The sequence below is a fragment of the Lathyrus oleraceus genome, chromosome 5 (genome assembly GCF_024323335.1).
Source record: "Lathyrus oleraceus cultivar Zhongwan6 chromosome 5, CAAS_Psat_ZW6_1.0, whole genome shotgun sequence".
Taxonomy (NCBI): Eukaryota; Viridiplantae; Streptophyta; class Magnoliopsida; order Fabales; family Fabaceae; genus Lathyrus; species Lathyrus oleraceus.
The window spans coordinates 610,062,626-610,088,896 of record NC_066583.1 but is presented as its reverse complement, the minus strand read 5'-3'; the positions used below and the strand labels follow the sequence as shown (position 1 = coordinate 610,088,896).

Genomic DNA, 26,271 nt, shown 5'->3' with positions numbered 1-26,271 from the left:
TAGATGGACTTGGGGTTGTATAACTTTCATTGTTACAAATCTATGGTAAGTTGATCATTTGATCAGCTTCAATACTTTGCAACAATGATAAGCTATCCCTTGATGCGCCATATTTTGAATCTATTGACCTAAGGATAGATAATCCTCAAGTGTTGGTTCATTGTTCATAATACTAATTTAACTTAACTTTACTAACTTTAATTACCATTAACTATTGTTATTATCATTATTACTTTGTTATTTACTTTTATGTCATTTACATTCAAGTACTCATCATCATCATATCCATTGTATAAACTCACCATGCATATTTATTATTGTCATTTATCTTTATTGTTATCATACATAAAAAACAACAAAAACAGGATAAAATGATAAAACCAAAAATATTTTATTCCACTTAGTCAACTTGGACTTAGAGGATATGATCCTAGGACCTTTGCTTGGAAGCCTTTTCCTTACTTTGTGATACTCTATTAACATGGGATTTCATCTGTAACTTACATATCGGTTGTAAGAATGGCATTATGGCACCACCCTAGGGGGATATGTTTGTAAGACCATTATCCTTTGTTTAGCTTATGTCACTTTTACACACACAAGTCTTTCTCTTGGGCTACCATACAATGAGACCTTTTATTTTCTTTGTTGGTTACTTTGCATATCTATTGCATTGCATTACCCAATTTCATAATCAAATAAATAAACCCTTGATTCAACGTCAATCGGCATTTTCATAATCAAATTCAAAATACATTAAAACTATTATTAGTTTTGTGTGCCACGATCCTTAAGTGGTGGAGAATGAGCAAGAATAGAGCATTCATACCCTTACTCTGATTATTTTAGATGCAAGACGCTTGGCTTATTGTCTAGAATTTTCACCTCCACCCATAAACTTTAGTGCAAAGTAATCAAAAACTCTTTTCATAAATCCTTGTCAAGGTAAAATTAACATAAACCATCAAACCTTATTTTTTATGCCTTAAGGCACCACTCCTAAAACCTTTTTCTCAAAGGTAAAATCAACCAACACACAAATACTTTCTACTCCAAACTATGGAGCTCTGATTCCTCATCCCCGATGAGTGATACATAGGGACAAGGGCCACAATCCTTGGCGAGCACATTAATAGAAAACCTAGAGTCCCATCACTCTTTTTACACACTTTTAAAAATAAAACAATGAATGAGATAAATACCCGCATACGTAAACAACCAAAATGGTGCCTATTGAGTACCATGTATGTGAGGGGTGATAATACCTTCCCCTTGCGTAACCGGCTTCCGAACTCAAGTCTCGGTTGCGAGACCGATTCTTGATCACTTTTTGTACTTCCCGTGTGCATCTCTTTTCAATGGTTTTATCGACTATTTCCCCTCTCCTCTCCGATAGAGGTCAACCAAATAAAATTTAGTGGCGACTCTTCTGATTTTTCCTTCTCCCCTTTGAGGAGGCAATTCTTTTGTTCAGTCCGTCCAGTTTTGCTCACTCCCGAAACCCCGGTTGCAACAACAGGTACATAGAAACGTCAAGTGAAAATTCTGGAAAAATTGTGCCTGCAAATTTGAACAATGAACAAGTTGAATACATCAGCAGAACTTCCAAAATCCTAGTCTATTATGCACTTATCACTCAATATGGGCAATAAGTGCTTTTACAAAAGTGATTTTCTACTTAAAATCTAAAACTCTGGAAGAACCCCCATAATACTGAACTAGTGGTCTCATATTTATAGAGTCAAAAATCAGTGGAAATTGCTCAAAAATTGTGTAACAGTTGGTTGAGGAGTGTGCTCAAAATGGGAGAAAATTTAGGAAATAAGGATGACTGGGTGCAACTGACTAACGCTTACGTTCGTCAGTTGAATGACGGTCGGTCCATCAGGTAGGCTGGGGAAGCTGATGGACGCTAGGCCTCTGAAGGTTGGACCGTTAGGCACTCGAGGTTTGACTTTTTGGCTTGTTGACTGGCAGTCCATGACATCAACATTTTTGTCCATTTTTCTTTCTTATATCGCCGCTTTGCACCGGTTTTCCGCACAAAGAGTCATGGGGCTTAAATACCTGAAATACATAAAGAATATCGATATAATACTACAAAATTAGATGAAAATTATACTAATAATGCATGTGAATTAAGTCAAAAAACATTATGTCTTTATGCGTTATCAAACTCCCAAACACTTAAATCATTGTTTGTCCTCAAGCAAATTAGCTAGCATATAATAAATGACGTGTAGCAGCATGATCATAAAGACATACGATACAACAAAGCATTGAAACTACTCAGATGTGACTGATAAGAATTAGGTTGGCTAGGATAGAGTTAATAGGTACTAATGCAACACTAAGGGTATTGCAACAACACAAACCACACCCATGGACACAAGTCTCCCTCCTATGCAAACTAGTTCCAATCATACCATTGAATAAAAGTATAATCCCCTTATTCGTATTAATCCTTCTTCATTCATGGCAGACACATTAAGGCCCTTTATCTCTCATATAACATGTTAGGCAGTCTTTTAGTGATTATGGTCAAAACCTTTTTTTTTCGATTTTAACAATTTTATTTCTTTTACAAATGTGTATTTTTATTTTTTAAAGGATTCAACCATATTTCTTTGGATTAAATGACGGGGTGAGAGTCACCTAACTTAGTAAAATACGGATTTTCCTTTTTATTCATTGTTTTCTACACAAAAGACCATTCACATATTATTCGTCGATTGTCCTACTCAGTGACTAAAGATGGTGCCTAACTGGATAGAGAAACTACTTTGATGATATTTTCAATAAATAGAAAATTAAGATTAAAATTCAAAGGGGATTTAAACTAATGTGCATAATTGGGAGTCATGAGGTGTTAGGGAAATAACAATTTTGTCGGATTTTCCCAAGTCTCCTCTTCCTAGCCTTTCCTCTCATCATAGCCTATATACTTTTGAATCAAACAGGGATTCCTAATTATTTTCAAAATATTTGTTATGGCTCAAGAAATCAGGATATTCAATCATAAGCAGAAAACCACGCATAAATGACTCGACAACACATGCAATGACTCAACTAACGATTAAACTAACAATTAAATTGAAATCCTAACAACATGAAATGTATAACATAAATATAAATCTAACTAAAAATCATAAAAGAAATCTAGTAATGTTCCTCCCCCATAATTAAATCAAACATTGTCCCCAATGTTTCGATATAAGGTGAAGAAGGAAAGAGAAATCATGTGCGTAGTGCTCAGTAACGACCACGGCCTCGGCCTCTAAATCCACCCCCATCATGCTGAGAGTGTGACATCCTACATGATGCATGTACTCTAGAAAATCGTCTAGCCCAACCCTCACTCCTGCCATATGCTCGATCAAGTCTGCCATTTTATGCTCGGTATGCTCCGCGTAATCGAATTGTTGTTTCCGTATCTGTTTGATAATGGACATCATTTTTATCTGCTGCCTCTACAATTCATCCTGATGCGCCTACATATCCCTAAGTAGTTGGTCGCGTTCAACATCTCCATTGCAATTGTCACATAACTGCCAGAGGATGTAGTCTAGTGAGGTCTGGATGCCCACATAGTCATACTCCTCACGGGACTAATGTACGGAGAAGGTGCCTGCAAAATGGTCAGCAGTAAAACGTGTAGTGTGTGTAGGTGATACAAGAATATGAGGTGAGTGAGTTGGTGGTGGTGGTGGAGGGTTATTCCCTATCGGTTCCATATCAATATCTACACCATCCTTAGGAGTAAGTAAGTTGGTTAGCATCCTTGTCCTCGATATCTTCTACATCAAAGATCCGGTTGCGGTTATCGTGCACATCAATACGTCTAGGGCCAGACATTATAATTATAGCAATCTCACGATGAGCGATCATGAGGGTATATTTATCGGGGCTCTTTTCCCTAACAATGTACTGAGAATGACACACAATGATATCAAGGGCAGAGGAGCCCAAAAGAGTGGGAAGGGGCTCGAGCTCGGCCTCTAAGTCCAGAGCAATAACAAGGTAGGTGACCAAACCTCCAACAACTATGGTCCCTGAGGAGGCTCTAGATACCGTCCTTAGATGGGAGAGAAAAAATGTCGTTGCATTAACCTGACATGGCCGAAAAGTACATTAAATGAAAAATAATTCTCTTTTATTCACATTGCCACTATCCCCACGATCGAAAATTGTATTACATAGAATCTTTTGAAAATAACAGATCACGGGGTTATGGATATGTGAACTTTTATTACCATTTATATCGGAGATGATCTCATATGTTATGTGATGCCAAAAGTCACGTAAGTCTCTCTAGAATTCGTGTTTTTGATCATCGCAAGGGATCTCGGGACTGTGCGGACACTGTAAGCCTAAGGTTAAAAGACACGAATCATCGACGTACCTTATCGGGAGCATGCCTTATCGAAACAGTCTGTCGTAACGTCGTTGTTGAGCGCCATCATCATTAGTTATGAACTGGATGCCGAAGTAATTAATCTCGAACCTATCTTTATGCAGCATTTTATGAAAAATGATAGATACCCCAAATTCGAATTCTGGGAGGAGGGTGGAAAGTTTAGATTTTGTTAATTGGAGGTGAAAGAGGGTGGAATAGAGATTCCAGAACAGTTTATGGTTTGTGATTTGAATGAGAAATGAGGAAGTTATGGGAGTTTTTGTGGGAGCTCTAATGGAGCTTTTATGGAAGAAAATGGTGGAGGAAAGAAGGAGATGAAGTTTGAAAAAGTGGAGGGAGAGTAGTAATGTTATGGTTTTAATGATTAGTGGGCATGCCTTTTGTGATAAATGGGTGGAAATTCCGATTTTGGTCTATTAGTGGGTATTAAGTTTGCACAAAATGGTCAAAATTATAAAAACGTACTTATTGCAGGTTTCTGATGGTCTAACCTCTAGGATTGCAGAAGAGGTTGACGGTCCTTAGTAGCACGACGGTCTAACCTTCAGGCTTCTGAAACTCGATTTTTTTAATTTTTCGAATATTTCCATTTCTATCCTCTTATGGTCCCACACTTAATACCTGGTCACTTGTTAATGAAAGTAAAACAGAAAACAGAAAACAGAAAAAAAGAACATTAAAAACATTAGAAATCGTGGGTTGCCTCCCACACAGCACTACGCTTAACGTCGGTAGCTCGACTAACAAATGATAATTCATCAACAATAAAATGAAATCCTAAATTAAAAACGGATGGAAATCCTAATTATAAAACTAAAAGAAATCCTAATCTAGAAAAATATGAAATAATTCCTCTCCTACAATTAAATGAAGCATTATCCTCAATGTTCAAGGGTAAAGGAGGAAGGAAGTAAACCAAATTATAGATCATCCACCATGACGTTCCACATTAGGACCTAGGAATCCACGAATGGTGTAGATTTTTTGGTACATATGATCCATCTGCTCGGCCATCATATTAGTATAGTCTTTGAAGTCACAGGAGTGGTTAGGTCAGTTCTGAGGGTGGTAAGTTCTGTTATGAGGGTATTTATCTCTGTATGGCGCTTGCCAAGAGGAGGTACACCAGCTGAGGAGGAGAAGGAGGAAGAAGAATCAGACGATGGATTAGTGTGGTACTCAGGTGCAAGCGAGGTCTGATGTGGTATGGGTGACTCATTCTAATTCTCTAGAGGGTAACGCCAGTTTTCACGATTGTGCTCACTAGTCTTCTTAGGATTAGGAAGGGTGAATTGGTGAACCACTTCACTTAGGATTACTATCTTGTATTTAATTGGTCCCTCATGCCTGACTAAACTGTAATTCAGGCAATGGTCTATATCTATCAAATCATATCCATACCAAGGGGTCAAGAGAGATATTTGGTTACATATGCCTAAAGATATATCTATATGGGTAACGGTACCGCCTACATAAATATTCTTCATCTCATGATTGACTACTCTATCTAAATTGACAAGCAAGAAAGTAGCATAGTTTATAGGACTAGACTGAAAGATATTAAACATGAAGAACAATTCTTCTCTACTAACTGGGCCAATGTTCTGAGTTTTCCCAAAAAAGGTTTGGGTCGCAACCATCTGGAAATACCTAATGGTTGGGTTATGGATAAGGTCATGGTTCATTTTCATATGGTTTGGTGGGTAATATTATGTAATCCCACCCCAGAAATAGTCTAGTTCAAACTGCATGTCATCATTAGTCGGTACCTTAGAATAGATATGAAGGTCATGTTGGAATGCTAGAAGTCGGGCTAACTCATTATAGTTAAGGTGATAGTCTCTTCCAAAGATTCTAAATGAAACTATGCATCTAAATGGTCCTAATCCTAAGTTAGGGCGGTAGTCAAAAGAGCTAAGGAACTCCAAAGTTAGGTTTTTGTAAGTGGGATGCTTCGCAACTGAGAAGCGGTCCCAACTCATATGGTTAAACATAAATCTCACACTATTTGGGAGTCCTAAGGCTACAAGTGTAGGAAAATCAGGGTATCTAGTAGGTGAGATGATCCTCTCGGCAAGGAATTCGTAGCGCCTCCTCTGGGTGTTTTTCTTGAAAACGACCCTCATATTGTCTTCACGCTGCATTCTGTAATTAGTTAGTAGAAAAGTTAGTTAGTGAATGTGACCTAAAAGGAAATAAAATTAAAGTTAGTATTGATCAATAAGTTAGTTTACCACTTTATTATATCTAGGAGAAAATAGAGTAATATGAATAAAAAATTGTGGGTTGCCTCCCACACAATGCTACGTTTAACGTCGGTAGCTCGACATAGTTTCTATTGCATCTAATCTGGCGATATGGCGGGCAACTTCTCTAATTTTAAGCTAGTATAATAATTTTCATCATCGGCACAATGATAGTGCTTTAGTTTCTTCCTGTTTACAGTGAACGGCTTATTGGACTTGCCTATTATTTTAACAATACCATTTTGGAAATCTTTAGTTACCTCAAAGGGTCCTGACCATCTAGAGAGGAGTTTTCTAGGGAAAATTCTTAGTCGAGAATTAAAAAGGAGAACTAACTCCCATTCTTTGAACTCTCTCCTTGTTATCCGCTTATCGTGCCACTTCTTAGTTCTTTCTTTATAGATTTGAGCATTTTCGTAAGCATCTACCCTTAGTTCCTCCAGCTCGTGTGTGCCTAGAATTCGCTTACTGCCAGCAGCCTCATAATCCATATTCAGAGTCTTTATCTCCCAATAGGCCTTGTGCTCGAGTTCTACTGGAAAATGGCAAGACTTACCATAAACTAGTTTAAACGATGTAGTTCCAATGGGTGTCTTGAAAGCTGTCCTATAGGCCCATAAAGTCTCTTGCAACTTTGATAACAAATCTTTCCTAGATGTAGCAACTATCTTTTCTAAGATTTGATTAATCTCCCTATTAGAGACTTCAAATTGGCCACTTGTTTGTGGATGATATGGGGTTGTTATGCAGTGTTTGACTCCATACTTAAGTAACAATTTTTCAAATATTCTCGATATGAAGTGATACCCACCGTCACTAATGACGAGTCTCAAAATACCAAATCTAGGGAATATATTATTTTTAAACATCTTAACCACGACTCGTGCATCGTTGGTAGGTGAAGTTATCACCTTAATCCACTTAGATACATAATATATTGCAACGAGTATGAATTTATTTCCAAATGATGATGGGACAGGACCCATGAAATCGATCCCCCATACGTCAAATACTTCTACTTCTAAGATGTTTTTTAGAGGCATCTCGTCTCGTCGAGAGATATTTCCGGTGCAATGACACCAATCACATTTAGCGATTGTGACATGGACGTCCTTCCATAAGTGAGGCCAATAAAGGCATGCTTGAAGATTTTTCGCACAAGTCTTAGATGTGCTAGCGCTCCCTCCAAAGGGGGAAGCATGTCAGTGGTTATGATGTCATCAACCTCTTCTTCAGGGACACAACGATAGAAAATACCATTGGTTTACCTTTTGAATAGGATTGGCTCATCCCAATAATACTGTTTAAGGTCATGGAAAAACTTATTTTTCTGTTGATATGTTAATTCTGGGGGTAATACTTCGGTTGCTAGGTAGTTGACGTAGTCAACAAACCATGGGAATGTGGATTTCTCTAATATGGCTTCCACATCTTCTATGTTTTCATCACCGAAGTTATCCCCTTAAGAGGAATCATCTAGTTGAGAGTAACTGGGTGTGTCATTTCCTAAATATGTTACAAGTCTTTTATAAGGGAAATTATTGTTAATTCGTACTTGTTCGGTCTTGACAGTTTCCAACCTAGACAAGTGATATGCCACCATATTCCATGTTCCCTTTTTGTCTTTAATTTCTAAGTCAAACAATTGTAGCAGTAGGATCCACCTAAGGAGCCTTGGTTTATCGTCTTTCTTGCTTAGTGGATACCTAATAGCTATATGGTATGTGTAAATTATGATTTTAGCTCCCACGAAGTATGAACATAATTTGTCAATCACGAAAACCACAACTAGGAGCTCTTTCTCAGTTGTCGCGTAGTTCATTTGAGTCCTGTCCAAGGTCGTACTTGTGTAGTATATGACATGGAGCTTCTTCTCTTTTCGCTTCCCCAAGACAGCGCCTACGACGTAGTCACTTACGTCATACATGATTTCAAACGGTTGGCTCTAATCAGGAGGTTGCATTATGGATGCGGAAATAAAGGCTTGTTTAAGCATTTGAAATGCTTCTAAAAAAATTTCATCAATAGTGAACTCGGGATCTTTCATTAAAAGACCGGTCAGGGGTTTAGTTATCTTAGAGAAATCTTTAATGAAGCGTTGGTAAAAACCTGCATGTCCTAAGAAACTTCAGATTTCTCTAACAGTTTTGGGTTGTTGGAGTTTTTCAATTACCTTTATTTTAGCTTCGTCCACTTCTATCCCCTTGTCGAACACTACATGTTCAAGAACTATTCCCTTCTCTAACTATAAAATGGAATTTCTCCCAATTAAGCACTAGGTTAACTTTTACACATCTCTCTAAGACCAATTCTAGATTTGCAAGACAACCCTTAAAACTCTGCCCGCAGACTAAGAAGTCATCCATAAAGACTTCCATGATGCTTTTTAGAAAATTTCCGAATATTGCCATCATGCATCTTTGAAAAGTCGTGGGAGCGTTGCATAGTCCAAACGGCATTCTCCGGTAAGCGAACGTGCCATAGGGACATGTGAAAGTAGTTTTCTCTTGGTCGTCAGGGTGGATTGGGATTTGAAATAATCCAGAGTATCCATCTAAGTAGTAGAAGTAGATTGTCTAGCTCGACGCACTAACATTTGGTCAATGAAGGGTAAAGGGAAATGATCTTTATGGGTGGCTTTGTTCAATTTTCGATAATCTATGCATATCCTCCACCGTGTTTTTACATATTTTGTTAGAGCTTCGCCTTTCTCATTTTTAACTATCGTGACTCCTCCATTCTTAGGCACTACATGTACTGGACTGGCCCATTTACTGTCATACATCAGGTATATGTACTGGACCTAAGTCTGTGTTGACCATCACTGGGTGATCAAGTTCCTTATCTAGAAACTCATATCTTAGGTTTTTAGGCAACACTTTAAGCTCTACGGTTGGTTTCTTTGGGCCAGGCATATTATCGGGGGTAAGTGCGATATATTCTTTGAAATTGTCATCCTCATATGGTTCACGTCATTCATCATCTTTCACGCATTCATCGATGATGTCTATGACACAACAAGTATCGTCTATGGCAAGTCCTTTCATGAATTTGGATAGGGTAAACTCAATTTTCTCCTCACCTACGTCTAAGGTTAACTTTCCTCTTTTTACATCTATTATTGCTCATGCAATGGCTAAAAAGAATCTTCCTAACAGAATCAAAATGCTTGAGTCCTCTTTCATATTCATCACTACAAAATCTGTAGGAATGTACAATTGACCAATTCTAACCAGGACGTTTTCCAGGATTCCTACTGGATACTTAATTGAGCAATCGGCCAATTGAAGGAACATTTTTGTTGTCTTTATGCTTCTTAGGTTTAGTCTTTCACTAATTGAGAAGGGCATTAAACCCACACTAGCACCTAGATCACACAGTGCTTTATCAATAACAAATTTGCATAAAACACAAGGAATGGAGAACCTCCCTAGATCTTTCAGTTTTTGAGGCATTTTGCTTCGTATGATTTCACTACACTCTTCAGCATGTGCTACAATACTATCGTCGTCAAGCTTCCTTTTGTTTGACAGGATCTCTTTAAGAAACTTGGCATAGAAGGGCATTTGAGTAATTGCTTCAGTGAAATGGATTCTTAGGTGAAGTTGATTTAGAAGTTCTAAAAACTTTTTGAGCTAACTCTCTATTTTAGATTTAGCTAGTCTTTGAGGGTATGGAATAGGTGGCTTTTATGGAGGTGGAGGGACATAAGGTTTCTCTTTTTCTCGGTTGTCCTTATCCTTAGGGTATGGTCTAATTGTTTTCTCTGTTTCTCCTTCAGAGTTACTACCATTAATTCTTTTTGGCTCCTTATTTGTCTCCTCAGTTCTCTTACTAATCGTCTGGTTGTTCATTCTAGGATCAATTGGCCATCCAATTTTGTCCCACTTTGCAATGTTATAGCATTAGGGTGGCCATTTGGGTTTGGTTGTGGTTGGCCAGGAAAAACGCCAGCAGGGGGAGCAGTAGTTGCTTTTTGCTATGCTACTTGGGAGATTTATGTCTCTAGCATTTTGTTATGCATGGCCAAAGCGTCTACCTTATTTGTTAGTTATCTTTACTAGTTTTTTAGTGTGAATCTTTTGGTTCATAATCTCCTTATTTTGTTGAGTCTGAGAAGCGACAAAGGTTTCCATCATAATTTCAAGATTAGACTTTTTGGGCACTTGAGGAGTAGTAGGTGCAACTTTTTGATAACTAGGATTGGTACCAGGTGTTAGGCTTGGAGCAAACAATGCATTGTTGTTCTTATAAGAAAGGTTAGGGTGATTCCTCCACCCATGATTGTAGGTATTAGAGTATGGGTTTCCTTGGGCATAATTCAATTGGTCAGATGGAATTCCATCCAATAATTGACATTCAGGAGTGTTGTGCCCAGGGGATCCACATAGCTCGCAATTAGGTGCCACAGCAACCACGATAGCTGCTGGAGTTATGGTCAAACTCTTGATCTTTTGCGTAAGGGTGTCTACCTTAGCATTGACATGGCCTATTCCATTAACTTCATACATACTGCCCCTCGTCTAGGATTTTCTTACTGGAGTTCGCTTACCCCATCTATAATGATTTTGCGCCATGTTTTCTATGAGTTAATAGGCGGCTTGGTAGTGTTTGTTCATTAGAGCACCGCCATCTGCAACGTCTAAGGTTAATTTAGTGTTGTACAAGAGACCATTGTAGAAGGTGTAGATAATTATCCATTGTTTAAGTCCATGATAGGGATAAAGTCTCATCTTATCCTTGTACCTTTCCCATGCTTCGAGAAGTGATTCTCCATCTTTCTGTTTAAATCTGTTGATTGGCTTCTTAGCATAGCTGTTTTTCTAGGTGGGAAGTATCATGCTAAGAAGGCTTTCTTCAATTCGTTCCATATGGTGATGAAGTTAGATGGTAGAGACTGAAGCCAAGCTCTATCTCTATCTCTTAAAGAAATAGGGAAAAGACATAGTCGTATGGATTTTGGATTAACATCATTAGCTTCCAATGTGTCTGTGTACTGCACAAACACTAACAGATGAAGGTTCAGGTCCTCTGTGGGATTACCATAGAACTGGTTCTGTTGCACGGTTTGAACAGAACGGGTTTCAACTCGAAATTGTTCGCCTCGATGGTGGGGGGGTGCAATGCTTGAGTGTGGCTCCTCTTGAGATGGAGCAACATAGTCCTTGAGAGGACGATTTTGGTTTTCATCCATATTTGGGTCTGGGATGTTATATTGTAAACGACATTCTCTGATTCGGTAACTGAGGATTACAAAACACTCGATTTCGTCGATAAATTGTTCTAACTCTTCTCCTTGTGAGCGAGTGTTTGGCATACAATCAATAAATTAAAAGGAAAAAGTTTTCTTAGTCTATACTACGTAACAACGGAGTTACGATATTGACTAAATTGGTCTCCAACAACGGCGTCAAAAACTTGATGGGTGTTATTCCGCTAGTGCACGAAATCAATAGTAATTCTAAAAGATATCAAACCCACAGGGATCAATAATCAAACTTATCTTTGTCTATCGATGCTACTATGTAAATCTAAGGCTATAATTCTAGGATTTGAAGGAAACTAAAAAAAAACTGAAATTAAAACTAGTTGGTTTGGTGATTATTTAAATAAGTGAGATCGGAATTTGATTTCCAGTGTACCTTGGAGACTCTGATAAATTTAGGCGTTAGTCACTAATTTTAAAATAACTTTTGGAGGAAATATAAATTTAAATACACTACTCACTCTCGCGCAGTCCGTGTCATGTTTCGAAACCGTAACAACCATGTTGTCGCTCCACTCATACAATTTCAAAATAAAATTTGAAAATAAATAAGTCCTAATTAATAACTAAAGTGCTTTCGCGATTTTTAGAAATTAAAAATCTAAATTTTAGGGTCGAACACCGGTCTCAGATCGTCGCGCTATTGACTTGTATTTGAGTACTTCCGTTGTCGCGCAAAGCTTTTTAACTTTTTTGAATAAAATTCAGAACCGAAGAAGAGTATTAATATTAATTATTTGCGCCTTTTAATTTTACCTGTGTCCCGTCGGAACGGCGGTCCTCATATTCCAGGCTCTAAGAAATTAGCCTAACATATTTGAAACAAACAACATATTGTCTACTAAATTATTAATTAAACTAGAATATATATATATATATATATATATATATATATATATATATATATATATATATATATATATATATATATATATAACCCGCTTCAATGGAGTCTTTAATTGGTACAGAAAAACTTCAAGTAAAAATTCCGGGAAAATTATGCCGGCAAATTTGAACAGCGAACAAATTGAATATAACAGCAGAACTTCCAAAATCCTAGCCTAGTGTGCACTTATCACTCAATAAGGGCAATAAGTGTTTTTATAAAAGTGTTTTTCTACTTAAAATCTAAAACTCTGGAAGAACCCCCTAATATTGAACCAATGGTGTCATATTTTTAGAGTAAAAAATTAGTGGAAACTACTCCAAAGTCGTGTAACAGTTGGTTGAGGAAAGTGCTCAAAATGGAAGAAAATATGAGGACTGGGTGCAATTGACTGACGCTGACAGTCATCTATTGGATGATGGTCCATCCGTCAGGCAGGCTCGGGAGGGTAACAGACTTTAGGCCTCTGATGGTTGTACCATTGGGCACTCGAGGTTTTACTTTTCTGGCTTGTTGACTGGCAGTCCATGACAGCATCATTTTTGTCCATTTTTCTTTATGATATCGCTGTTTTGCATCGATTTTCCGCACAAAGAGTCATGGGGCTAAAATACCTGAAATACATAAATAATACCGACATAATACTACGAAAGTAGATGAAAACTATACTAATATTGCATGTGAATCAAGTCAAAATACACTATGTGTTTACGCGTTATCACTCGTGTCAAGGGACACGACCAGCCCGTGTCAAAGGACACGACAAATCCGTGTCAGCCCCAACTTCTTTATATGGGCACAATTTCATGGTCCAACATGGCCCGTGTCAGGGACACGGTCGTACCATGTTGGAAACGATATTGTTGTTTGGAGAGAGTTCCTTTATGCGCGATCTTTGACCTTTTTGGCTCCGATTTGGTCATTTTCCCTCTTATTGCCTGAAATCATAAAAACAAGACAAAAGCGCATAAATCTAACAAAATTGAATAAAACACACATGAAAATGGAACGAAAACAAAAAATAAATACAATGCATTTACCACTTATCAACACCGTTGTATATGACACAAAGCTCATCATCCAACCCAATTTCAAAGTTGGTAGTGAGCATGTCGTCATCTTCGAATAAGATGGGGTCCTTGTCCTTAGACTTGACCACTGTTGGCTGAGGGGTAAAGATTATATCTTCCATGTGATTCTTCATCTCTTGAGCAATTGTCAAAGGTGAGAATTTAGCAGTGCTACTCGATTCTTTAGCTTCAAAAGCAATTTTCTTCTTTCGCTAGTATCTCCTTCATTATGTTATGGTCATATGATTCTTACACAAATTATTATTAGAACTATAAAAATATAAAATTATGATGATCCTTGACCTATTTAGACCACTTTCCACTTTTGCTGGTTAGCATTATACTTGATATTAGGTCAAATCCATTGGTTATGAGGCATGTCTGCAGATGGAACATATGTTTTCTTCTGCTTATTCCAATGACGTGGGATCCAACCTATTAAAGCTTTACTTTTTCGTGATCCTTTATTTCTTCTTTGTCAAAAATTGAACTACAACGAGTTAGTAACATCACTTCATAATCTTTGACTTTGCAACAATTTTGGAAATCAATTAGATCTTCTTTAGGTTTTGGATACACCTCCTTGACTTTTTCAGTGTAATCATACATATTTATCTCTTCGACCATTGGATTGGGATCCTTAACAACTTATACCATCATAATTGTAAGACCCTAATTTTGACCCTAAGATCCCTCATGGCATCATATCATTTGCTCATTGCATTGCCTCAAGGATCATAGCATGTGTGGCTCCTTAACCATTGGGTTGGGACTTATGAGAGTGGTTTGAGACCACCAAGCATGCTTGAATTGTATATTATTGCTTTTATTTTATTTTTACTAACCAAAAGCACAAAAATATGTCACTAACCTCTTGTGTTTTGAAGCTCAAGTGATCATGTGCTCCCATGCTCCTAGGAGGCTCCTGTGCTCAATGAAGTGGCTAGATGAAGATGAGAAAAGGCATGAAAATGGTCCACAAAGTTCCTAATCATCATATATGTCTCCCAAGTATCTCAATTTTCCAATTTGATAAAGATAAACCAAAGGGCTCGAGAATTATTTCTCAAGGAAACTCTAATTCAACTGTGCATTGACTGTGCCTTGCTCATGAAGCAACCTTAACCTATGATAAAATTCAATCAAGGTAATTGCTTTAATTAATTATTTTATGCATATATGAGCCTATGTGAGTATCCTCAATCATTCATTCATCAAGATTTGAAGTTTGGCCTTGAGAAGTTGAGCAGTCAAGTCATCTGACCAAACTGAGATCCATTGAGACATAACTTTTGATGTGTTTGTTAAATTAAGATGACCCCAATATAAAAAATGTTCTTAAGAAACATATGAACAACTTTCATGTTCATCAAAAATACATTTGAAACTTGGAAGGTCATCATTAATTTCAAAACATTATAGGTCATTTTGACTAAAACCCTAATTTTGGGTCAACTTCCCAAGGACCTAACTTCCTTATTTTTTATGATTTTGAGGTGAGACCAATTTCATTGGAAATATTAAGATGTCTAATTCAATTGTTATGTTGGGAAAATTTTCATAATCCTAAAAGAAACACATGTGATAATACAAAACATTATAGGTCACTTTGGATCAAAACCATTGAATTTGAAAAATGTCAGACTTCAAGTGCCCATAACTTTATCATTAAAAATCCAAATGATGCAAATTTTAAGTTCAAATTTATCAACTTGAAAATCTCTACAACTTTTATGCTAGAGGTTTTTCCATTTGAGGCTTGCATTATTAAAACAGAAGGGCTTGAAGTTGATCACTTTTGGCAAAAAAAATTCAAAGAGAACCTAGACATGTTTTGTACCTCAAACTTCAAAGCCAGTTTTCATAATTTTCCAAACTCCAAATGGATTTTTTTGCAACATATATTTTGTTCCTTATGTCAAGAGGTTTCCAACCATTACTCACATGACTATGTTTGGATTTTCCATGTGTGACTTTCGAAGAGCTCAATGTTTATGATCAATTATGAATTCACATTGAAACTTGAAATGCAAGCTAATGCCAGGCCTTGTGCACGTCCAAACCATCTGCAAATGATCTCAGCTTGCAATTCCATCCAATTTTGGGCCTCACATGCGCCTGTACAGGCCCATGCATGGAGGACCCAATTCTCATGCACACGAGCATTACACTTTCTTGCCTTCAACTCAGCTATAAATACATGTGCTTGCTCGTTCAAATTTCAACCTCAAGGTGATCTGAAACCCTACTGAATTGGAAACCCAACCTCACTCAAAGGAATTTCAATTTTCATTTCTCAATTTCAAGCTTAAATTTCAACATCCTTAGTTGATCTTCAAGTCTTAATTCCTTAGCCTTGCATCCTCATTGCCTCAAGATCAAATTGGAATCAAAAGCTTGAAGAGACCGTGTTGTTTAAAGTTGCACTTCAAAGGTATATCACTCAACTGTTTTGATCTAGATCTTGTTCTACAATGTGAATTTCTTGCATTTGAACTGTTTTCTGAAGTCCTCGAGCAAGAGGCAGGCCAGTGGTGGTCTTGATTTTATGAATTGAGACATTCTAGTTTGTACACCTTGATTTTCAAGCTCAGATTTCTCATTCAATAGAAACTTTGAGGAGAATCCAAGGTTACAGGAGTGATGTACATCACCCCAGCTTCATTTTGGTACCATTATTTTGCATTTTCATCAAGGTTGAAAACCTTGCGCGTGGTGGCCGAAGTTTGTTCTCTGGCCGGAGAAGATAGTGGTTTCCACCACCATCCCCACGTGGATGCTTCCAGCGCCCTTGGATCTGTTTGAAATGTTATAATCCTGGCCATTGATCATGTGGACTTGTTTTAATTCATTGTGTTACGCGCTTGACCAAGGCCTATGGTATGACAGCGCTTCTGGACCGCTTGATGACGCCATGTCAATTAATGAATCAGATCCAAGTGCTCTTGATTTTCCTATTTTTCTATTTTTCTGTTTTAATTTCTTTTAATTCCTTTTAATTTCAAAAATTCATAACTATTTTATTTGAAGTCACAAAAATATGAGACCAATGGAAAAAAAATCTTGAAAAATCTAGTTTTATAATCTGATTTTTAATTATTTTTGTGACTTAATTTAATATTTTTTGTGAATTAGTTTGTTTTTAATAGTTTTTAATTCATTTTAAATACTTTTTGATATCTGAAAAATCCAAAAATATTTTCTTAACACATATGGATCATGATAAGTCAATGAAAAATACTCTCATCAATTTCTTAATTGATTTGAGATTTATTTGAGATTTTAATTCATTTATGTTATTTTTCATTGTTTTTAATTGATTTTAAATAGTTTCTGATTTCAAAAATTGTTGAAAATTTTTGTCAAATCTTGTTTGACCATGTTAGACCTATGAGAATTTAATTGGACTTGTTTAAGTTAATTTGAATTGAATTTGAGGTTTGACCATATTTTGTCCATTTTAATTTTGCATTTATTTTAATTCCAAAAATACCAAAAAAATATGTTTGACTTGTTGACTTCTAATCTTCATTTCTCTTCTGTTTACCTTTGGTTGATGATGATTTGATTCACATTTGATCATTGGGTTTTGATATTTCATTTGAATTCTCCTTTTATCCATTTCAACTTCAACTCACTTCTTCTTTTTATTTTGGCCAATGAGTTAATGATTTATGGTTGGTCTTGACATATGAGAGGCTTAACCTTCTTTGATCCAAATCAAACTCAACTTGATCAAAGATCAAGTGAGTTGCTTTGTGTCCAAGATAGGTTTCTTCTTGGTCAAGCAAAAAACCTAAAGTCCATACAAGGTCTTTCTTCTTTTCTTTTGGCATGGCAAGTTGTAGGAGCTTGACTTACTAGTCATGATCTCTAACTTGTGTTTATTTGCCAATAGTTTTATTGACCGGCCTCAGATAGGTGTGACTACTACATTAGTCCACTTACGATTGCTTAACATAGCGCTAAATTGTCTTATGACACACTAACATTAACCATACTAACTACTAACTTTAATTCAAGCATTTAATTTCTTGCAATTTACTTTCTTGCTCATTTATTCATATTGCCTTTTCACTTTGCTCACTTGAGCTCATATTTTATGTTTATGTCATTTTCCTTTTGCTCATTTGAGCTCATTATTGTATATAAATATATTGTTGCTTTGTGTTTGTTTTGTTTTTGTTTGTGTGAACCCAATGCAAAAAGGAGAAAGGACTTAGAATTAGGACCTTACCTATGCTTAAAGGAGTTCAAGAGAAACTAGGCCTCATGCCTTTAGAATGCTAAATTTGTTGAAGAGCAACTAGGCCTCATGCCTTTAGAATGCTAAATCTTAAAGTTGACTTCAAAGGACCCCTAATCTAAACTCATTCTTTGTCCATTCCTCTTATTGTGTTGTGAACTTTTTGATGTTTGTTCTTGTGTAATAGGGATTCCATCTTGAGATAGTAAGAAGGACCATTGTCATGAATAGCCAAGTTAAGAGAGACAAGCCAAGTGGAGATCCTAGGAGCTTGAATGTATATTTGTTTTGATTGCTTGTTGCTTGCTAAGTCCAAAGGAAAGTAACATCTTGAATCATCTGTATGATCTCAAGAAAAGGAACTCCAAGGGTTTTATCTCTTCTCTTATCTTTGTATGTTTAGGACTAGCCCTTCTCTTCTTCTCTCCACTCTAACCCAAGCCAAACTCATTTTTGTGCAAACTTTGACTTTGTTTCAAATTAGAAACCTAGGCCTTATGCCTTTGATTTTTTCAAAATCTTTTCATTAATACTCATTGTGAACAAACCTTAATTCAAATTTGACTTCATTTTGTAAATAAATCTAACTTGTAAATATCACTCACTTCAAGTTGATTTTGTGGTTCCAATGACCACCTTTGTTAAAACTTTTTTTCATAAACATTAGTCATAGGTTTGAGTTATCATAGTGGTTGATGTAAACCTCACCTTATCCTTAGTGATTGGATTATAAGTCTTTCATACTTATTATAGGGTTAACCCCTCACTAGTATGTTGAAGCTCTCCTCACATGATAGATTGTTGGTTTATGTTGAGTTTTCTCCATTTGATAACAAAAGACCTTAAGGCTTTTGATCAAATTCAATTCACCAATCTTTTGAGATTTTTACCCCGAACTACGAGGTTTTAATCCTACCTTTGTGATGGTACGTAGGCAATGGGTTCATCCATTCAAACAACAAAATTGTAAATATAAATATTCTCTTCTCATCCTCCCAATCTTTTGCACATATTTTCACAAATACCAACCTAAAATACACATTTGCAAAAAGGGCTCCCTTAGAGTACTAAGGATGTTTTAGGTGCTTAAAACCTTCCCATTTCATAACCAACCCCCTTACCTAGATCTTTGACATTTTTATTAGTTTTTGATTTGATAAAACTTCTTACTTGGCCTTTGTTCGCTTTTTAGCCTTTCCTTTGGACAAATAAAAGTGCGGTGGCGACTCGAATTGTATGCTTACTTTTGATTTAGTCAATAAATCATAAGGTAACGAAATCCCCGCTACAATAATCTCCCCTGGTTTAACAAAGTTTACCTCCTGAACTTGCAAGGGATCTTTGTCAATTTTCATGGGTGGTTTAGGTTTATCACTAAACTTAAGTCTGCCTTCTTTCAGAGCATGTTGTACCAAATCCCTAAAAATAACACATTGAGAATTCTTATGACCAATTAAATTATGATACTTACAAAACCCATTTTTTTCCTTTGTTCCAGTGGTGGCATCTTTTGGCCTTTCGACACTATGATTTGACCATCAGCAACTAGAAGGTTGAAAATTTCATCATATTTAGTTACATCAAAAGTATAATTTTTTGTAACAAAATTTTCATTTCTACTTGGTTCAACATGATTCTTTCCACTATAAGGCCTTACAACTTAATAAACATACGAATGCTCTGGCTTTAGTTCTGCTAGATTAACCTCATTTTCTTTGACATATTCAAAAACTACATGAAGTTCTTGATTACTATCATTTGTTTCTATTTAGACAATCTTTCCCTTCCTAGGTTGTCGATTTGATATAACCTTCTCTGCCTTTAAGTGTTTGATATGTCTAACCCTGTCTGCTAACTTGTCCATATCCCTTAGGTATTGGGTATCCAATTTTTGGAACAAAATTGTTCATATCCCTTGGATTTTGATGACAACAAAGTACTTATAGAAAAGTTGGTATACTAACATATGTTCAAGTGTGTAGGATCAAAGCTTAAAAGTCAACTCATAATTGACCTTGCTGAAAGCATTTGTTGACAGACTTGTAGTCTTAGATTCTGATGGATCAGAATCTAATGATTATGATAGTAGTGTTTCAGCCTCTAAAGGATCAGACTTTGAACACGGTGTTTCAGCTTCTAAAGGTTCAGACTCTGGTCATGGTATCCCTGCATTTGGTGACAACTCAAACTCTAAAGAGCTCATCCTCTGGTCCGTACTTGTCATACCCAACAAATTTCCCTACCCCTCAGACAATTCATCTGACTTATGACTTTGGATTCATCTGCATACATCTATCCCAACCATTCATTCTCATTCATTTGCATAAGGTAACATCATTGGTTCAAAAGGTTCATGATTTCAACTAGATTGTCTCAACATTTGGGATATTGATGATTTGATCAAATGACTATGATTGATGCTCTTATTGTTACTTATGACTAGGGTTTTTGTTGTGCTTACTTATGGATCAAGTAATTTTGGAATATTACTTGGAAAAGAAAAAAGAGTGTGCTTTAGTTGACTTTTGGTCAAAGTGAACTATGGAGGTTGACTTTTGACTTAGTCATTAGGACTTCATCATTTCCAACTACATCCTATGGATACTTTCATTTGTACAAGGCATTTGGTTTAAATGTTGACTTTTGGTCAAAAGTCCATCATAGGAGGTTGACTTTTTGACCAAGTCATTTTGACTTACAACTATGGCTGTCATTGCTACATTAGTTATTGCATTACTACTCATTTGATTGGCTAAAAAGAATTTCAATTTCAATTTCAAAAGTGGAGGTAAATTTTCTTCATTACTTGAACAACAAGTTATCAATAAAAGCCAAGGTTCAAATTCATTACAATATTCAAAATACAAGAAAGAATGGACATTACATAAAAAAAGTGCACTTTAGTCACAATTGACTTTTTGATCAATTATTGACTTTTGATCAAATAGTTGACCAAAGTCTGAGCCTAACCCTAATATGAACCCTAAACCTACTTCTCCTCTAGTCTCCAAGTCTTATTCATCTTCATCCAAATTGCCTTCATATCCAAAGTCCCATAATGTGTCATGTGTCATGCCAAAGTGTACCTTCGTCAATACCTGCACCAACTAATTCAACCTCTAATATCAAAACCAAATAATATCATCTTAACAATGTCACAAAAGCTTAAATTACAACAGATTCATACAGTCACACAAGTTGCAGCAGTTTCATGACAAGATGCACACACAAAAATGATGCAAGTTTAATACAAATGTTAAGAAATTGATACCAACTAGAAGCAAGCACTCCAAGTCAAATATCCACAATCTTATCATGCTCATGGCAGTTCACATATCAAAACCCACTAAACCATATCACAATTTTAATCATCCAAACATGCACAATCTAAAGCAATCATAATACAAGTTCAACAAAACCAAGAGCAATGCAGTAATCAGGACCATGCAATGCAACCCGCATACGCAATTGTCATGACAATTTTTTAACACAATTGACAACTTTCTAATCACTTATAAATTAATCCCAAGTTTAGTTCAAATGAAAGGTCAAACATAACACCAAATGAAACTTAAAAATAAGATGAAAATGAATGTCCAGAGAACCAATTCAGCATACACAAACAAGATCCTAATTATGTCCATCCATATTCAACATCATCATAACACAATTAAGTCACAATTTCAACTCATAAGAGACATAACTCAAACACATATGCCATGATTCAAATGCATACACATCATCATACATAGCATCCATGGCATAATTAAATTCACACTTCCATCAAATACAAGTAGGAGCCATACATACAATGTCATCACACATCACCACCTATGCTAACTACTTAGCTATAAATATTTACATTTAAATTCTTTAAATGAACTTTTAACCCAACTTTCCATTCAAGTTTATTTTTAAATCAAAACTAACCTAATTGTTAAGACCAACTAATTACCAATCTAACTTCCCTTTAACAAACTCTATGTATTCTATTTTTTATTAAAATTATTTTACACATAAAAATCACTCTAAATATCAGAAGCACTCTCTCTCTCTCTCTCTCTCTCTCTCTCTCTCTCTCTCTCTCTCTCTCCCTCTCTCCCCACACATACACACACATCCCACACTTTTGTTTTCTCAAACCTCCTCTAAAAACCCATTTTCAAAATAAAACCATAAAAACTCTTTCTACAATGGCATCCTCATCAACTGCTCAACATGCACACATGTCTGTTGAATATGGTAAGAGTCTGACTATCAAACCCAAGACTAAGGACATCAATCAGAATGATCTAAAGCTTTTAGTGGAACATATTGTTGACTTCGACTCATTTAATCAAAACGGGTATGACCTTATGAGCTACTTCAGAGTACAAGGGTGGTTTTCATTCTTTGATATACTTAATGGACCAACTTACCCTCATCTAGTAAAGGACTTTGGATTAGGGCTAAAGTTTTTAATGAATATGTTGCGTCAATGGAGCTAAGTCTGTTGGTAGAGAATGACAGTTATTTGAAAGGAAATAGTAGAGAAGAAATGGGTTTGAAGAAGTAAATGTTAGATCAGCAGTGATGGGTGTTGAAGTTGTCATCATTCAGAGGATGATTGCTAAGATTTTGAAGGTACTAAACTCTGGAAATGTTTTCTTGAATACAAAGGAAAATAACCCTAAAGTTGAAGCCATCAAGAAATGTTTGTTTGAAATCTCTGGAAATTAGTGTTCTTCTAACTTTGGAAAGGTCAAGAACATGAAAAATAATTTTAAGCTTCCGTTCAAAATTCTTATTGGCTGTCTGATCCCCAGAGGAGGTAGTACTGATTAGATTTCATGGGATCACAAGCACTTCATCTTCTACCTGGAAATTGAAGATAAAATTAACCCCTATGCATATATCTTCAATCATCTTTGTGAGGCTATCAAGGAGAGCACGAAGCATCACAAGAAGAATATGTTGTATGCTAGATTATTTCCTAAATTCTTTTATTAGGGTTGTATAATTGATGCCCTTAAATTTGTTTATGATAATGAGGATCTCGAGGAGATCCATGGAAACATTATGTCTACATCTGTTCTAGCTAACATGAAGCTTCTGAATAAGAGTGAATTGGTTGCTTCTAAAACGCCTCTCTCAGTTAAATGTACTAATCCTGATTATCTTGAGGATTATCCTATCATTAGTAGGATGGACAATCCTAAAGTAATCAGATTATACATTGAACATGAATTCAAAGAAGGAGTGGTTATAAGATACAAAGACTTACCTAATGATCCTACTGAGGTGTTCAAATCTTCTAAAAAGAGAAATAAGGTTGCTTCAGAATCTCAGAAGGTGGTTCAGAAGCCTTCTAGGAAGAAGAAGAAAATTGAAAAACAAGTTGAAGAGGTAGTTGCATCTGCTATCTTGATGGTATCTAAGAAAAGAAATGGTAGAACTCCCTGGAAGGAATCTTCTCCTACTATCTCTTCTGATGCACCTTTAATAAAGAAGAAGTTGAGGAAGATGATTGTTCCTACTGATATCGAAGAGGAAGAGGAAAAAGAGGATATTGGTGTGCCCTTGGTGAGAAGGAAGTTGAATACAGGTGCTGCAGTCCAGGAGGGTGTTGTTGAAATTGTTCTTCAGGGGTGCTCAATTATTGGTCCTTATTCTATTGCAGCATACAGAGAAGCATCCTGGTATTTCTAGTCCTCTATTAGAAGAAATAGTTGTTGATAGAGATGATATGGAGATTGCTGAGATACAAGTTGCTCAAGTCATCACTTGGTTGAAGTCTATTGAGGCTGAAACTTATGTGGTTTACCTGAAGAAGTTGTTTCAGAAGCTATTATTGAAGAAAATCTAGCAACTTTAGCTGCTTTGAAAACTGATATGACATGTATAAATCAAAACTCAATCTCGGATGATGGTTTTGATTTTTCCACCCTAAATTACATATGACATACACCTTCACTAAATCCCTCACCCAATCAATTTCCAAAACACACCTCATTCCCTGTTGGTGAATCCTTTGATGTTCAAAATTAACTAACACTCTTTTCTACTTCTAAACAACTATCACCTATGAACACCATGCTAGAACCACCCATAAATGTTTCTAGTGGGAAAACTTCCTTTAGTTATGAGTCAAAATAGGATGAAGTTGGGTTTGATGCTCACATTAACCTCATATATGTAAACCTTACACATGTCTTTTCTAGAACTATCCAATCCATTCATATTTAAACTATCTCTCCTCAAGACCTTTCATCTAACCAAGCATGTTCTGCTTCTGAACAAAATAGTTTATCAGTTCAAAATGAATTTGAACATGTAACCCTTATCCAACCTGAACCTGTTTCTCCTTCAAAAACCCTAGCACCTCAACCATCATCCAAATCTACACCTCATAAAGAATCCAACCCTATTCAGACTCTACTTCAAGTTCAGGTTGCATCTGAACCCCAAATTGAGACTGAACAAGTTATTCAGGATCTATATCTAGTTCAACTTGCATCTGAACCTAGAATTGAATCTGAATAAATATCTTTTGACGTTCTTCATCCATAAACTTCCCTAAACATAATTGTCCAAGAAAACCAAACCTTTGTCCCTTCATAGACTAACACTCCATCTCTTTCACTTGTTATCCAAACCAACCTGGAAGAAACCAAAACTATCTTTCTTAATAAAGTATAGAATCTAGTTGGTGAGAGAACCTCTTCTTCGGACCTAGTAGCCTATACTGCTTAGTGGGATTCTCTCTCGGCCTCTATTGTATCAATCATTCAGAATCTGAGGGATGTCACTTTAGAATCTGTCGTATCTTCCATCAAAAGACAAGAGCTTTTGGAGGCAAATCTTGCCTCTGTTGCTACTACTCAGCAAGCCATGGCTATCAAGCAAGTAGAAATGGACGATAGGATGAAGGCAATGAATGTCAGACAACGTATTATGGATTTTGATCTGAAATTTGTCCTAGATCTTCTGAAGAAATAATATGCTTAGGATTTAGATCTTATTTTGTGTTTTCTATTTTCATCTTCTTGAACTTATTTTATTTAATATTTATATTTTCTTTGAAATCATATATGTTTTGCTTTCTTTCTCATTTGCTTGTGTATGTTATAATATGATATATATTCTTTGGGAATCTTTATGTCTTCTGATAAAATTAAAAATTGTTTTTTTTTTTAATTTGTGCTCAATTGGTTGGAATTTATTGTTCACTTCTCTGACGATTGGATCATTGAAAAAGAATCAAGTGACTATATAGTAAGTATCATTGCAAAGATGAAAGTAACTCATATTTCATTATTTTTGGAAGAAGAGCACAAGAGGATTGATCTACGTAATTTTATCTAAATCATCATAATATCCTTGAGCACCGAAGGCAGACTCCCATTCTATATCTGTCTCCTCCATATATTCATCAAAGTCGAAGTAGACGATTTTCTTTGGCACCTTCTTATTCTTTTTCTTCTTCTTAAGTGTCTTATTTTTCTTCTTCTTAAGTGTCTTCTTTTTCTTGGAAGCCTTCCTCACCTTGAGTGCCTCCCTGATAGTGTTTTACCTAGAAGGTTGGGCTTCTTCATTTGTCAGCTTCTGGTGCTCCACCATGGTGTTAATCCCCCTCACCACAGTGGTCTCAGTGGAGACAAGAACTTTGGTTGCTTCAGAAGGAATGCTCATGTTGATTGAGAAGTAAAGAGTTGGATGAAGATGTGATAATTAAGACTATGAATGCATGCTTTTATAGAGGATCATAAGTGTCTATTAAGTTGCTTATGGAAGTTAAATCACTTATGCTCTTTAATGAGACTCTATGTCTTTTAGTTCACTATTGGAATGATTACTTTAGATGGTTCAAATTCCTGGAGACTAAAAGACATGAGTTTGACCGTCTTGAGAAGTGGAGAAAATGTTTCAACTAATCTAAGCCTTTTCTCTTTCCTTTGAAAATCGTGATTCATTTTCTAGGAAGTGCAAAAGTTGTTTTTATTTATTTTTATCAGAGTTTAAATTTTCTCACATATTTTTTTTATAATACCTTTTCTCTCTCTATGTTGACATGTTTTTATTCATTTTGTGTTGATGATAAAAAGGGGAGAAAATCATGGGAGTATTTAAGAGGATAAAAGTATTTTGAAATGCTTTTATA

The 26,271-nt window shown here is 36.0% G+C and overlaps 1 protein-coding gene and 1 non-coding gene across 2 annotated transcripts; one reads left to right on the top strand and one right to left on the bottom strand.

The window, feature by feature from the left end:
• Positions 1-9,788: 9,788 nt before the first annotated feature.
• Positions 9,789-10,229, bottom strand: LOC127082394 (uncharacterized). The gene has a single exon (XM_051022629.1). It carries the CDS (start codon positions 10,227-10,229, stop codon positions 9,789-9,791), a length of 441 nt encoding a protein of 146 aa, XP_050878586.1.
• Positions 10,230-11,370: 1,141 nt separating this feature from the next.
• On the top strand, positions 11,371-11,476 carry LOC127089041 (small nucleolar RNA R71). The gene has a single exon (XR_007790821.1). It is a non-coding gene; the product is annotated as a small nucleolar RNA R71 (small nucleolar RNA).
• The last annotated feature ends 14,795 nt before the right edge of the window (positions 11,477-26,271 follow it).